The sequence below is a fragment of the Anomaloglossus baeobatrachus genome, chromosome 1 (assembly GCF_048569485.1).
Source record: "Anomaloglossus baeobatrachus isolate aAnoBae1 chromosome 1, aAnoBae1.hap1, whole genome shotgun sequence".
Classification (NCBI taxonomy): Eukaryota; Metazoa; Chordata; class Amphibia; order Anura; family Aromobatidae; genus Anomaloglossus; species Anomaloglossus baeobatrachus.
Genome location: NC_134353.1, coordinates 100,514,757 through 100,531,559, shown reverse-complemented (window position 1 = coordinate 100,531,559; position 16,803 = coordinate 100,514,757). Strand labels below are relative to the sequence as shown.

General features: G+C 42.0%; 1 protein-coding gene and 1 long non-coding RNA gene across 2 annotated transcripts in view; one reads left to right on the top strand and one right to left on the bottom strand.

Moving 5' to 3' along the window:
* The first annotated feature begins 1,411 nt into the window (after positions 1 to 1,411).
* Positions 1,412 to 16,803, top strand: part of LOC142306455 (uncharacterized) — a 111,077-nt gene continuing 95,685 nt past the window's right edge. Inside the window, exons 1-2 of the long non-coding RNA XR_012753977.1 lie at positions 1,412 to 1,488; positions 12,084 to 12,177. This is a non-coding gene — a long non-coding RNA (uncharacterized LOC142306455). The remainder of the gene's footprint in view (positions 1,489 to 12,083; positions 12,178 to 16,803) is intronic.
* TBC1D19 (TBC1 domain family member 19) overlaps positions 6,613 to 16,803 on the bottom strand; it is a 261,587-nt gene continuing 251,396 nt past the window's right edge. The window contains exons 20-21 of the mRNA XM_075346943.1: positions 12,909 to 12,979; positions 6,613 to 7,931 (exon numbers count right to left, since the gene is read on the bottom strand). Of these exons, the coding sequence (XP_075203058.1) occupies positions 7,857 to 7,931; positions 12,909 to 12,979 (146 nt within the window). The 3' untranslated portion in view covers positions 6,613 to 7,856. The remainder of the gene's footprint in view (positions 7,932 to 12,908; positions 12,980 to 16,803) is intronic.

Genomic DNA, 16,803 nt, shown 5'->3' with positions numbered 1-16,803 from the left:
TACTATAAATGCAATGTGAATAGAGCCTATTGGACATATAGATCAGTAAGTGCTCTCTGTTATATACAGTTAGGTCTAGAAATATTTGGACAGTGACAAGTTTTGTCATTTTATTTGTTTAAAACATATTCAAGATACAGTTAAACAGTATTAATCAATATGGCCTAAAGTGAAGATTATCAGCTTTAATTTTAGGGTATTCACATCCTAATTTGAGTAAAGTTTTAGGAATTACAGTTCTTTAATATCTAGCTGCCTCTTTTTCAAGAGACCAAACTTATTTGGACAATTATCTCAAAAGCTATTCCCTCGTTAATTCATTATCAATTAAAAAGGTATAAGGTCTGGAGCCGATTCCAGATATGACATTCATTTATGAAGCTACTGCTGTGAGCCATCAATATGGTCAAAGGAGCATTCAATGGAGGAGAAATAATGAAGAAATCTATGAGATAGCAGAAATGTTAGGAGTGGAGTGGCCAAGTCAACCATTTGGTACTTTCTGCCAAAAAAGAGCACACTGGTGAGCTTGGGAGCTCAAAAAGGCCTGAACATTCATGAAATACAACAGTGGCGGATTAAAAAAAATCCATGCCTCTAAATGCTGCGCATTCATTAGCATGTTGGTACGCCCAAAGGGGCATGCTTACATGCTAAGGGGGTCGACTAGCCAAGGGAAGTAACGCCCTTGCGACTAGTCACTATCCTCATTAGCAGATGATAAAAGATCTTTATAAATACTTTTTCTAAAGATCTCTTAATCCATGCTACTAGATACAGGGACGGTTAGGCAGGAATTAGTAATATACACCCAGAACTGACAGGTTCCCTTTAAGCTTCAATGGATCTAATCCTTTGCCAAAAACAGTTTCAGCTGTAAATTTTTCCAAGGTATTATTAATCTAAAGGGCAGTAAAAGCCTCATTATTTTGTATTATGGGGCAGCATATATGTACAGTGTATGACCTATGCAGTATAAATTAACTATATATCACAGGTACAGTAACACGTGTGTCTTGAATCCAACACAGATTTTGTAATAACCAGTAATTAAGCCAAAAGTCTAATTGCATAACTTCTTAAATAATTACTCTTGGCAGTACCAATTTTGTGTCTACGCTCCACACCCTCTTTATTGGGTACATACCGGTTTCTCTAGTCACATATTAATGTTGAAGGTCTTTTCTGTGGAATTCTAAGCCGAAAGTTAACATGAAAATTATTACATGTGCAGAGTAGGTGTTAATGACATGAGAAGATCAGGGAAAGCCATAAAGCAAAACACTTAAGCGAGGGGCAAGTTTTTACTTGTATAAGTGATATCATAAGGTATTAGTGTCTAAAAGAAAAAGGGTGGGGGACATTAACTATGGATCTCTCACCTAGGAACCAAAGTAACAATGCATTGAAAAATAGATTATCACAGTGTTGGTGTGGGGTTTCTTGGGTCCGCCACACAAATTATGCTCTAAAATGAACATGTATAAGGTATGTACATTTTTACTTGCATCTTACAATTGTATACACCAGACAAATCATCAACAGATTGATAAATCAGCCCACTGGCAACACAGCTCAAGTGTTAAGTGATTGGCTTGAGTCTGCTCCAATGTGGGTTGGGTGGTCTTTGACTGGATATTTGGGTATATCGTCAGATTATGAAGGCCCCCTCTTATTCTCTGATGCACCAGTCTAAACCTATCCTCACTTTAAAGCTGGCTATTAGAGGCTAATTAGTCCTGTGGCTAGTTGCAAGGGCGTTAGTTCCCTGACTAGTTGGCCCACTAAGTATGTTATCCTTTATCCTGCCCCTGAGGGCGGGATAACATGCCTTACAACAGCTAGTGTCATAGTGCACACACTTTTTACCCCTCAGCATTGAACTTTTCTGACGCCGGGTGTATGCGTCCTGGCTTCAGAGAGGCTCACTGCGCATGACTGGAAGTCGTCTACACATCCGGTCATGTGCACTACGCCTCTCTGAAGCCAGGACACATACACCCGGGGTCAGAATAGTTCAAAGCTGAGGGGTTAAAAGCCTTGCATATGTGCGGCTTTGTATCGCGCTGTCAATGATGCTGACGGTTGCAAAGCATGTTATCACACCCACATGGGCTTGATTACATGCTAAGTGGGCCGACTAGTCAGGGAAATAATGCCCCTGCAACTAGTCACAGGACTAATAAGCCTCTCATAAAAGGTCTTTAGAAATACTTTTTCTAAAGATCTCTTTATGTATGCTACTACATGACGAGACTGTTAGGCAGAGACTATAAATATGTAAACAGAAGTGCTCATTGTTCTGGGTGCACTGGGGACCTGAAAGGTTCACTTTAATTCAAGTTGAACTTATTCTGACAAGCCAAAGGGTAACAATGTTTAGAACTTTTGACTTTCAGGCTCCATATCACACCATCCACTACAGTTTCGAATGTGAGACTACCTCCATTTTATAAACAATCATCTTGGCTATCTCATACATATATTTGACTTAAAACTATTTAGCATATGATTAGTTAGGCAGATTCTTATCATGTAACTGCATTGTTACTGCTTTGCACATCTAAGTTTTAATTGTTATTATATTGTTAGTATTTTGTAAATCCACCTTTTACTTTCATCACTGCCTCACTCCTTCTGTGATAATCTTGACCAGATTCAAGCATGTCTCGACCGAAATCAGATCCCAGGTCTCTTCAACACGTTTCCAAAGTTGGTGCAGACTACTTGGATATGTATTCAGCTTTTCTTCAACTCTACCTACAAGTGTCCGATTGGGTTGAAGTCTGGAGACTCTGGGGACCAATCCAGCCCCTCTACTTCATTGTCATTGAACCATTTCTTTGCCAAGCAACGTATCCTTCTGGTCTTTGTCCTGCTGGAACACTATGTCGTTCTTTTCATACCAATAATACTTGAGGGTACGAAGTAACTAATCTTGTAGGATACTCACATATAGCTCAGCATTAAGACCACCATCGATCTTGGTTAAGTATTCAGTTGCTTTAGCTGTGAATCAACCGTATATAATCAGGTTCCTCCACCAAACTTGACAGTTCCTTCAATTTCTCGATTCTTTAGCCCCTTTTTCCCTAGTTTCTTCCAGAATCATTTGCACCCATCAGAGCCTAGTCTATTGACGTTCCTTTCATCACTCCAAGTCACCCGTTTTCAATCTTCTACTGTCCACTTTTCATATTTTTTTTATTTATGACATAGACAAGAAGATTGTCTATAAAATGAAAGTAGTCTCACTTTCAAAGCTGTAGTGGATGGTGAGATATGGAGCCTGAAAGTCCAAACTTCAAAACATTGATACCATTTTTTCGTCAGTGTATTTTTTCTTGTTTCATGTTTTGAAACTTTGCTTTGTTATTCTAAAGTTTGTGTCTTTAAGATACGTGGATAATTTTAAGAAGCTCATTAATCTCTTACGTACAGTAGCTTGGCCGGTGGATTAGGTTCACTTCACTGAAAGTTAAGAAATGCCAGTCTAATACCCAGCGTTTGAAATGCTAGATTATAATAACCTCTGGAATGACCTGCGTGGATATATTAAGATAAGGAAATGCTTTGAAAAAGAATTTAAATCTTTTTGGCATAGATTAAGAGGGCACAGAAAAGCAGAACATGTTTATGACTACCGACAGCAGAAGGAAGAAAGGGAAGAAATTCAAAGACATAACTGCTCATATCATGATACAACTGATGAAATGCTGACCCCTCCTCACCATGCACCAACTAAATATGACCTTGGACTACGCTTACACATACCTTAGAGAATAAAAACCTGCCTGTAGACTGGTACCTTAGATAGATGTCAATGATAGCCACCAATAACTAGAGTTTTAGTTAGGAAATTTCAATATATATACCATGTTTTTCCAAAAATAAAAGTCTTAACCTTTTTTTTTGCCCCCAAAAAAGCACTAGGGCTTATTTTAACATGGTGGGTGTAAGTTGATCCCCCAAAAAAAGCAGACCCCCTCTTTCCAGGAGACTTATACTTACCAGACCCTGGACATCTGCGTGGCTCCCAGGTCCTCCTGTGATCATTGGCGGGCGCTCCCAGCATGTAAGCTCCATGCTGCATCCCCTGCTTCTGACCGACACACTCCCATACATCAGATCACACACACACACACACACACACACACACACAAACACACACACACACACACACACACACACACACACTCATACAAACACACACAGCAGATCACTCACACAATCACACATGAGATCGCACACACACACACTCACCACATCCGGCAACATTGATTGCTTCCGGCCAGCAGGAAAAGATTAGATGCACTGTAGTGAAATGCATGGAGGACTTGGCAGTGGAACGCATCAATGCTTTCCTCAGCAGGACCTATGCATTCCACCACACTGCTTCTCAGGATTTGCAAGCCAGGAGAAATTGGTATTGCTTGATGTGGTGAATGTAAGTGTGCGATCTGATTTGTGATTGTGTGTGTGATCTGATGTGTCTCGGTGTGCGATCTGATGTGTTTGTGTGTGTGTGTGAAATCTGATGTGTGTTGGTGTGCGATCTGATGTGTGTGGGTGTGCGATCTGACGTGTGTGAGTGTGCAATCTGATGTGTTTGGGTGTGCAATCTGATGTGTTTGGGTGTGCAATCTGATGTGTTTGGGTGTGCAATCTGACGTGTGTAGGTGTGCAATCTGATGCGTATGGGTATCTAATCTGATGTGTGTGGGTGTGCGATCTGATGTGTGTGAGTGTGCAATCTGATGTGTGTGGGAGTGCGATCCACTACAGATCTTCCCGCTTGGCGTCTGGTGAGTATGATTACGGGGTGTCCTGTCCTGTTGAATTCCTTACATTTTTTAGGTGAGTTAATGGATATTTTATTACTGAACTGCAACCAGTGCTTATTTTCGCCGTAGGGCTTCTATTTAAGCCTTACCCCGAAAATGCTGAAAAAAACGTCTGGGCTTATTTTGGTTGAGGTATTATTTTTGGAAAAACACGGCATATAGATATATATATATATAGATATATATATATATATGTATATATATATATATATATATATATATATATATATATATATATATATATATATATATATATATATATATATATGGTATTTAATCAAAGCTGTCCCTTCCAAAATAGTTCTCTGATAATAGTGAAAGTAAAGCCATAAAGGAAAATAATGGGCAGCTTCCAGAGGTTGTTATACAGCAGCCTGTATCGGTTACCAACAAAATGCAGTAATACAGCAATGTATATTAGGCTTCTGCACACAAAAGTCAGCAGATTAGGTTAAATGGAGGAGGGTAATCCTAAGGCATGTCCATGAGTAATAGTTGGATTTTGGCTACAGATTCTTAATTTAGGCCTCGGTTCCACTTGCACATAGCTTCCGATGCGAGAGCATCGAAAGCGATATGTTAATGACCCTCTGTGCGAGCGTCAGCCGAGGGTCATGCGACTGTGATGCGATCTTGCGATTGGATCACAGCTGCGGAAAAGAGGGAGGGAGGACTTTCTCCCTCTCCTCCACGGCCTGTCTCCACGTACATCTCACTGTGATCAGATGACTTGCAAGTGCAGTGCGATTTTTCACACGCCTCTTAGACTTGTATGGGTGCGTGTGAGCCAAGACTCACTGCCAAACGCATCATGCTGCGATTCATTTCTCATGCTGATATGGCATGAGAAATCAACCGCAGATGGACACTGACCTACAGTTTTGCACTGTTGAGAGTACAATCCGATGTTTTATCAGATTGCACTCGTCTATGCAAAATGCAAGTGGAGCCGAGGCCTTAAAGGAAGTTTGTTAGCACGGCATGACTATTCAAAACAAGTACAGGCGTTTGGTGCTACCTTGGTGTGGACAAACAGTTCGGTGCTCATTCCCACCTACTCGTTTTCTATCTATCGCCCGAATTCCTGTAATTGGTTTGTCATTCTGTGCTGACGGAGTTCCTTTAACATAGTTTGATAGATAAATATGTCAACCAATTATGGCCAACCATTTATACGCCAATGAAAACCTGTGAACACCTATGCAAAGGAAAGAATTTATCCATCTATCTCAAGGACCTGGAACTAGTGTCCCCCCTTCTCATCTGGCTGCCAAGAAGAGTTAAATGCAGAGGTTGATTCTACATGCACCCTGTTGCTCATTTCATAGTCCATGGAGATGCTCAGTCAATTCCATTGTCTTAAAGGAGTTGTCCACTAGTTGAAGAGACCCCTACGCATTTTACTTGTTCACTCCCTTAAAAATAAATAAGCTTATACTCACCTCTGATCTGGCCACGGTTCCAGCGATGTCTTAAGCTGCGGTCCTCGGCCCACGTGATATTGTTATGAGACGCACGCACCAAGACTAATAAGCGCTGGCTTCCTTCTCCCTGCCTTCAGACATTTGAGCAGGATGTCAGCGCAGCGCTCACATCCTGCTCAAATGTCTGAAGGTGGGTAAACAGATGCTGGGTGCTGATTTGGCGCTTATTGGTTGCGGGGCTCGCTTGTCATAACAATGTTATGTGGGCCGCGGACTACGGCTTCAGACATTGCTGGAACCGTGGTCAGATCAGAGGTGAGTATAGGCTCATTTTTTTTTACGGGAGTGAACAAAGGGAAGAAGTTGGGGTTGTCCAAGTAGTGGACATCCCGTTTAAGCTGCATTTACACTGATTGATTATCATGAACAAGCATTCTTGAGAAAGCTCATTTCGTGATGATCTTTCTGTGTAAACAGGCTGCTAATCACCTGATGAACAAGCAAAATGCTTATTCATCGCATAAAATGATCTTTAGGGTAAAAGATCATTGCTCTGAGCAGCGCATCGTCCTGTGTAAACTGGACTCACATTGCTGAAAACAATGGCAGCATATGCGCACTGAGTGATCCAGTATAGATAGCTGAGTGTGCATCGTTTATTGCATTCTACCTGTGTAACCAGGCTATTAAACAAACGCTAATTGGTAAATGTTTACCAACCAGGGGTTGTTTAATGTTGCCGCTAGTCTATGTAACCAGAACTTGAAGCAGTAGGAACAATATACAACAAGCCAATCCATTACATTCCTAAAGATTGGTGGCAGGAGATAACGATGGTGGAAATAAGGGACATAAGATCCTAGTTCTGGTAATTTGTGGGAATCCCAGTGCTAGTCCAAGTATCAATTTTCATTTATCCAGTGGACAGGTGATAATTTCTGTAGGCCGGAATGCGCCTTCAATAGTCTAAAAATTGTCACAACTGTTTGGCATTGGTCACTTGGTAATATTTATCACTTGAAACTGTTTTTACGATAAATATGCCCCAATATGAAATAGCAGCGATCTTCAGAAATGTCTTTCTACTTGGGCAGAGAGCAGCCCAGCCACAGCTACAAGGGGAGCCACATTAGAAAGCAAGTTTATATTACTCACGGAGCCTGCGGGAAAAATGAGCGTTCTGGAGCCCAAAATCTGTAGGGAATAGCTCTTAATAAAGTAAAGTTTTACATTTTCCACTGAGGTGCACTCAGTATTTCCGAACAACATTTTTGAGAATAATGTGTCCCTACCGCAGAACTATTATTCATTGGCACAAGATGCGTCCGCTAGGACTTAACATGAGAACCTACTGGTATCATGCTTTATTTCCAGGTCTGTCCGTGCAAAAAAAACATGTAAATACTTGAGAAATATTGATTTTCCTAAACAAGACTTCTTACGGAGGATATGTTACTTGCTTGTAAAACTGCAAATGCGTATTCACGAATTCAATGAAACCAGATATTTATGAGCAGAGTCTGTATGGTTGTATATATATTGCATAGCTCTTGGCTGGTTCCTGTGGTACTGGAGACCGGTTGGGAGATTAGGTGACTACTGCAAACAGAAAAATCTGAAGAAGAGGCATGACTTTCAGAGTGGATATATCAGCAAGGACAGCCTGAGGAAAAAAAAAAGAAAAAAGCGTGAATTATTTGGAAGATGTAACTATACCGTGTTTGGCATTCTATTTTTTTAGTTTAGTTTTCTGAATGTTTATGTATAAGAAAGCTGAACCCCAGAGGTCACAATGCTATGGCTGCAGATTGGTGTAAACCTATGACTATTACAGGACGTAAATTACAGAACGGTCTACCACTCATTGTTACAATGTCCTGATTACTTGGTGTTCTAGTTCTGCAAACATTTCTAAATACTACATTCTGGTTTGACAAGTTTTATAGCAAATCTGACTTCGATCTCCTACCCTTTCTCTGCCACAACAATTAAGATTGGCTTAGCAACAATTTTCATTCTATGAAGCTCGAGAAATCTTACAAATGCCATAATAATTCTAAACCCCGGGCAGGCAGGGCCTGTTACCACCTGCAGCTCGGTAAAGGTGCCAAAAGGACAGACTCTCTCTCCGGCCTGTGTTCCTGTAAGTTACAGCAGCCGGAACTGCTTAACTGCTGTTGTAACTTGAACCACAGAAGCCGGTGTGGTGGGAAAGACGAGAAGAACTGGAAAGAAAGGAAGAGCCTAAAAATAAAGCTTTGTCTTGTCCTTATTATGACTCCCTCCTAACTTTAAAGAACCTTTAGAGAAGAGAGAGAACCTTAGAACTTTAGAGAACCAACCAGTAGGATTTTGCTATATGAGGTAAAGGCAGTGCCATACTGGCACTAAGGTGCTAAATCCAGGCATACCTGTTGAAAAAGATTGGATGCTTGGTTGATGAAATATCTTTAATCAATGTTGCAGAAATACACTACACTTTGATTGACGTGTGCAACGTGGGCTTGCCTTTGTGGGTCGGATCATTGCGTTTATTTCTTCTCTGGTGTCCTCCTGGCTTGCCCCTTTTTCTTTTTTTGAATATCACGCCGCACCACCATTGCTGTTGATGGCAGCGCATGTGCCTTGTCGCAGTACTCAGGTCTTCATTAAAATGGTGCCAGAGTCCGCACATGCGTCTACCGTGTTCACAGTTGCCATTTTATTGAAGACACTGCGATGAAGATTAAGAGGCATCGGCGCATGTGCAGGTATATTTTTTTTACATATGCGCACGAACCCTGCCGCTCACAGTTTTCATCGCAGTGTTTTCAATAAAATGGTGCCACAGATCGTGGTACTCGAATGTGTGGACTCCGGCGCCAATTTAATGAAGACAGAATTACTGTGGCAATGCGCATGCGCCTCCAAAAACAGTAATGGAGGCATGGCACATTATTAAAATAAAAAAAATGGGGCATGCCAGGAAAACACCAGAGGAGGAAAGAATGCTGAGGACCTGACCCACAAAGGCCTGTCCCCGTTGCACACGTCAATCAAAGTACAGTGCATCTCTGCAACTTTTATTAAAGATATTTCTGCAACTAAACACCCAACCTTTCTGCAACAGATATGCCTGGATTCAGCATCTTAGGGGTACTTTGCACGTTGCGACATTGCTACTGCGATATCATCGGGGTCAAATCGAAAGTGACGCACATCCGGCGCCGGTAATGACGTCGCAACGTGTAAAGCCTAGATGCGCCGATAAACGATCGCAAAAGCATCGTAAATCAGTGATCTGTGTAGCGTCGGTCATTTTCATAATGTCGCATCTTTAGGAGATACGATGTTGTACCTCGTTCCTGCGGCAGCACACATCGCTGTGTGTGAAGCCGCAGGAGCGAGGAACATCTCCTTACCTGCCTCCACCGGCTATACAGAAGGAAGGAGGTGGGCAGGATGTTTAAGTCCCGCTCATCTCTGCCCCTCCGCTTCTATTGGCCGCCTGCCGTGTGACGTCACTGTGACGCTGCACGACCCGCCCTCTTAGGAAGGAGGCGGGTCGCCGGCCAGAGCGATGTCGCAGGGCAGGTAAGTGCGTGTGAAGCTGCCGTAGAGATAATGTTCGCTACGGCAGCTATCACAAGATATCGCATGTGCGACGGGGGCGGGTACTATCACGCTCGGCATCACTAGCATCGGCTAGCGATGTCGCAGCGTGCAAAGTAGCCCTTACTGTCTGTATGGCACTGCCTTAACTTCATATAGCAAAATCCTGATGGTTGGTTCTCTTTAATGAGCTCTGAAGGGAAAAAGTGTATGTGAAAGCATGTAGTATGTACGCAATGTGTTTAATGTGTAAGTATGTGTATATAATGTGTAAGCATTTTTGTAATGTGTTTGTACGAGCATGTGTGATGCATATATGCATAATGTTGTATGTATGCCTACGTTTACATGACAGTATTTTCGGTTTAAGTGCTGTCCATTCAGATGATCGCTTTTTGTTCACAGACAGAATGTTCATGTGAAAAAAAAAATCCCAGCATGCAATAGTTTTTTCTGTGTTTTAGATGAAGCTTGCCTATTCAATACTATGGGTAAGCAACCCACCCTTCACTCCCCAATCCCCACACCCCAAAAAACACATTCCCAAATGGATCAACCTTAGGACATCTGATTTTATGGGTGCTTTGCACCTTTTTCAAAATAGGAAACTGTATTTAGTTGTGTGAATATAACGACTGCTGATATATAAAAATGGATACCCTATGGATTGTATATGGATGAAAAAACATTTTTTCTGGATGAAAAATTGATTTTATGTTTATGTGAATCTACCTTTAAGTTTGTGTGTAAGCGGTGTACATATGTGCACTTCATACAGCAGTACTACATGCGTGTGTAGTCCGATAGTACCAGCTATGTGTGATAAATTGGTATGTATATTATGTTACGTTTTATGAAGGGTGATTTAGTTAAGCCCCAGTGTAACCCATATATGCATTATATATAAACGCACTTTTTTTCCCCCCAAATGTTGGGGGAAAGTGGGGGGTTCATCTTATAGTCTGAATGTAGCGCATGGCTGCGGGGAATGAGGGTGCTGCAGTGGCGCGAGTCATCGGCGACATGCGGAGGCTGTAGCAGCGCCTACCGTGACCACGTGGGCCCGCTCATTTCATATGCATGCCCATCATCCCACCCATCATCCAGCCCTTCATCTCTCAGCACTGAAGCAGACGCTGACAGGTGGGCGGGGTGATGGGCGTGAGATGCGCGCATGCTAAACAGCCGGCCCGCATAATCATCCCTGGCAACTACAGCCTGGAGTGATCATATGCGGCTATATTCATTGCCCCCCCGAGCATCATCATCATCAGCGAGGAGTGCAGTGAATAAGTATACTCACCGGCCACGATCCCTGCAGCATTGCTCGTCCTCCTGTCTGCCGGCCGCAGCTATGTGTGGAGACTAGCAGTGCGCACAGCGATGACGTCATCCCTGTGCGCACGTGTCCACAAAGCCACGGCCGGCACAGACAGGAGGACGAGCGATGCTGCAGGGATCCTACAGTCAAAGACCCAATGAATTGTTTGGCTTTCACGTTTGATAAATCAATACATTTGTTTCCCTTCAAAAAATGTAAATCAAATGATGAAGCTGGTGGTGCCGTGGTTAGCACTATTGCTTAAACGGGTTGTGCACTACTTTTACACTGATGGCCTATCTCTAGGATAGGCCATCAATGTCTGATCGGCTGGGTCCGGCACTCCGCATCCCAGCCGATCAGCTGTTCTCGGTCCGGTCTGTGGCAGCAGGCAGCTGGAAAAGCTCAGTTCTGGAGCTAATCTGCCTTCTCATAGCGGCTGCAGCAAGGTACTGCACATCTGCCTCGTATTAATTAGAATGGGACGTGGATGTGTAGTACCTGGCGGCGGTCACTATCAGAAGATGGAGCAGCTCCAGAACTGGGCATTTCTGGCTGCCTGTTGCCGCCGGGACCGAGAAAAGCTGATTGGCGGGAGTGCGGAGTGTCGGATCCCGGCCGATCAGACATTGATGACCTATACTAAGGATAGGCCGTCAATATAAAAGTAGTGGAAAACCTCTTTAAACACCACTGGGAACCAAGGGTCAAGTTCAGCCATGAGGTTTGTATGTTCTACCTATGTTTCATGGGAATTTAGATCATGAGCCTTGCTACAGTCAGTGCGTGATGACATTTGTAAACCACTGAGAAATATGATGGCTCTATATAATCAAAAGAAATAAATAACAATAATGCCGCCACCATTAACAACTCTAAACATATTAATTTTATGTATTCCAGAATGCCGACTAGAGCAGGTGCCCCCGCCGTAGTTACTGCTGTGACTGCTCATTGCGGCACCTGAAAAATCCAAGCAATGTTATTTGACCACCAAGTAAGTTGGCAAGCGCTTCACTGATCTAGTGGGCTAAAAACTGATCTCTTATATTCCAGACTTGTATCTTACAACTTCATAAATGACTGTAAAAATCTAGGTATGTCAATGCAAATGATTCCACCCACAGACGACTAAGGAAGTGTATTTTATCTTGGCCTTTAGACATGCTGCAAATACAGATGGTATCATGAGTGTTTAACAGGTCTAAAATTTCAAGTTGGGGCTAAAAATACAAGCACATTATGAATCCTGTGCCTACATCGTAAGCAATATTCATTTAACAGCTAATTCTCCAGTCTAGCAATGTGACTCATCACGACATTTGCGTCCTAGCTGGACTACAGTGCCTCATTAAAAAAAAAAATTAAAAAACTAAAAAATTCTACAGATTATGAAATATTTGTAAAAATTGTCATAAAAGATGGAGGAAAAATATAAAGTATGTTGTGTGAAAGCAATATAAAAAAAGAAACAATATAAAATTACAATAAAACGGGTTAAAAAGATATAGAAAAATAGGCAAAACTTCAGTCGTATAAAGAAAAAAAAAATCTAAATCACATGAAAACAGGTATAGGCCATTGCATGCGGCTACAGCTTCATTTTAGTAAGAATCTAGGCAGAGAGGCTTGCATTTCTTCAGAAGGAACATGGGAAAGCTTAGGTTACTTTGGTTGGCAATGGGTCAAAAACTATTTCGATCTCAACGGAGTGTAACTTATCCTTACTTCAGCAGCAGCCAGTGATGTCACCTCCATCAGGTTCATTGCTCGGAAGGCAAACACAGCAGCTGCCAGGACTGGAAAAGAATGCAAAATATTTCAACTGCTGACCTACTAATTATCATAATGAATAATATGTCATTCCTGAGTCACATGCAACACACATGTACACATACAACGCCACATACACACGTCTCTAAGCAAGATGAATGTAATCCAGTAAATAGTGCACAGTCAAGTCCCAAGACTGCAAGTCTCGAATTTCAGTGTGACCGGACCCTGCACGACAATTGTGGAAGCTGGAGTTCAACCATAGAGATACTATAATAATAATAATGATGATCTATAAGGGGAGCACAGAACACCAAGAGATCCCTAGGCACTTATCTAAAGGCAGAGGCACATTTGCTATAGAGAGTACAAGATAAGTTTGGACTTGAATTTCATCCAACTAAGTGGTGTTTTCTAATGTATAATGCTGTTGGTAATCACATTCTCATACACAAGAATCAGGAAAACCACCCACTCATTTTTGCTGATACATGAAATTGCTTAAAATTGTATAACCACATTTTTTGTGCCCTGAAATTTTGAGGGAGATTTATTAAGAGTCTTGGACCAGTTTTCTGGCAGACTGAGAGTTCGAAATTGAAATCATGTGTACCAAAATCTTGTCAAAATTTGGCATGACAAAATAGACCAAAGTAAGCCAACTAATGGATGTTGTAAACTAAAGGTACCGTCACACATAACGAGATCGCTAGCGACATCGCAGCTGAGTCACGGTTTCTGTGACGCAGTAACGATCCAGTTAGCGATCTTGTTATGTGTGACACCTACCAGCGATCAGGCCCCTGCTGTGAGGTCGCCAGTCGTTGCAGAATGGTCCAGACCATTTTCTTCAAAGGCGATGTCCTGCTGGGAAGGACACATCGCTGTGTTTGACACTGTGTGACAGGGTCACAGTGACTGCTGAGATCGTTTACAGGTCGCTACTGCGACCTGTATTGTTCCTGCATCGCTGGTAAGATCTGACTGTGTGACATCTCACCTGCGATCTCCCAGCGACTTACCTGCGATCCCTATCAGGTCGCATCGTTTTCGGGATCGCTGGTAAGTCGTTGTGTGTGACTGGGCCTTAAGACCAGATTCAACAAAGCAATTTAATTAGAATTCTGGTGTAAATTGTTTTGAACAGTCTCAAAACTTTTGTGCAATTCAGTTATATAAAGACAAATGTTGTGACTTGGTGTTTGCACTAGTTTCTCCCAGCGGAGCTGGGGCGGGACAGGGTGCAAAGTCTTATCTAATTCATGAGGAGCTGCTGTGTTCATTACACAAGAAATCTTGTGGCTCATGCCACTTACAAGACGCTTCTGATTCATTAACACGTGTGCGCCTCTTAATGCATCAGGAGTGTCTCACTCAAACATGACCGCTCATCAAAACCATAGAGAAAACTACCAAATCTTGATGAATTGGGACCTAAGACCATACAGTATAATGATGTACCTAATTTGTCAAGGATCATGAGCCACTCTGATAAATCTGGAATACATTAAGAGTGACTTGTATAAATTTACACCCTTTAAATGTTCGCCTGGATTAGTAAATGTGCCCAATTTTGTTTCAGAACAGTTAAAAAGTTACAACTCCTCAGATAACTATGTTGACTGAAAAATCAAAAGTTATGACACTTAAGGAGGCTTTACAAGCAACGACATCGCTAACATGATGTCGTTGGGGTCACGGAATTCGTGACGCACATCCGGCCTAGTTAGCGACGTCATTGCATGTGAAACATACCAACGACCGCTAACGATCAAATATCGTTGCTGTTGCAGGACGCAGGTTGTTCGTCGTGCCTGAGGCAGGATACATCGCTACTTGTGACACCCCAGGAACGAGGAACAACACCCTACCTGCGTCCTCCGGCAACGAGGTGGGCGTCACTTTCTTTCGGCTGCTCTCCGCCCCTCCACTTCTATTGGACAGCTGCCGTGTGATGACGCTGTGACGCTGCACAAACCGCCCCCTTAGAAAGGAGGTGAATCGCCGGTCACAGCGGCGTCGCTAGACAGGCAAGTATGTGTGACGGGTCCGAGCGATGTTGTACACCACGGGCAGCGATTTGCCCGTGACGCACAACCGACAGGGGCGGGTGCTTTAACCAGCGACATTGCTAGCGATGTCGCTGCGTGTAAAGCAGCCTTTAGAAGGTAGAGCTGGAAAAATGAAAGCGGAAAAAAAATAAAATACAGCTTCTTTATATTTGTAAAACCCATCATTTTATTAACTTCAGGTTGAAAAGTTTCAATGTGTTGGGTGCAGGAGAATAGTTTACGGCCTGTTTGTGTGCAGAAAAAAAAAATATAGTTTAACACAGTCCAAATTAGCAACTGTTTATAAAGTCAAATAATTAGTGATGGGCGAATAGTAACTATTTGTGTTCAGATTATTCGTAACAAATCCCAATATACTATTCCGGTATTCGTCAGGAATAATGAACCTTATGTAAATCAATGGGGAATATGAGTATTTTTCTTGTTGTGACGAATACCAGAATAGTACTCGGTATTCAGTAACCATTATCTAAACACGAATAGTTACTATTCGCCCAGCACTACAAAAAATAAGAAAGAAGGTCGAAACAACAATAAAGTAAAAGGTCGATTTCTGTCCTCTGGGGTCTAATGACCCATGATCAAATCTGAACAAATGCAGGAACTATATAAAAGTCCTAAAAATTAAGAAATAAATGGTCTACTTTGCAAAAAAACCCTATTTTGTACCTACTTTAGGGCCAACTCAGAAAACTGCAGCCCTTCCTTGAATATCAATATATCATGTAAGATCAGTTACAGTGATTAAAATAAAGTTCTCCAATTCCAGACATACCACCGCCGAGTCCAAGACTAACATCTTCCACAATTAACTTGTGCCCGCCTATCATGTGATAGTACTAAAATCCTCATATTTCTACTGGGTTGTGTAGTAGTCCTGTTTACATCAACCTTTTATCCTCCCTCTTTATATATGATACTCTTTCCATTTTTATGTTCTGTCCTCAATTTAGCAGAAAAAAGGTGAAAAGAGAATCACTCCCGTGAACGGTGCTGAACACAACCCACAGTGGAGATGAGCTCCACTATATATACCTGATAATATTTACACTACTCACAAAAAGTTAGGGATATTTGGCTTTCGGGTGAAATTTCAAGATGATCCTAAAACTCACTCTAATCTTTTAAGGTGAACTTACTGTGATCTTTTGAATGCCCATGTCCAACTGCTCAATGTTTTGGTACTTTTTGGTACCAACAAGGAGCTTAATAGCAAAATTTAAAAAATGTGCTTGATCCATGAATTGAGCAATACATTTCGTGGTTGAATTAGAATAATTGGTATTAAAATAGTTCTCCTCATCATGCTATTCACATTTTAACATCATGAAACCAAGACGACACCTAACAATTGAGCAACTATACTTCGGAATTGCAAGGTTTCATGCAGGATGTTCACAGACAAAAGTGGCAACTGAGCTTAGAGTGTTACCAGCAGGTGGCAACAGAGATAGAGAGAGACTGGAAGAGTTACAGAAAGGTACAGAAGTTGACGTCCTTTGGCCACATCCCACACTGATGAATATTTCATTGTGAACAAAGCCCTTTGGAACCAGATGATGAACGCCATACAACTTCAGGCACATTTAAGGGAGACTCAAGTGTCAAATCAGACTATTTGAAACAGTTGATATCAGCGTTGTGTGCATGCTAGACAACTTGCAAGGGTACCTGACCACACCACCAGGTAAAGGTGTCAAAGGTTGCTGAACGAGAGACTAGTGTGCAATGGTGGAATTCACTGATGAAAGTCGATTCACGCGGAGCAGAAATGATAA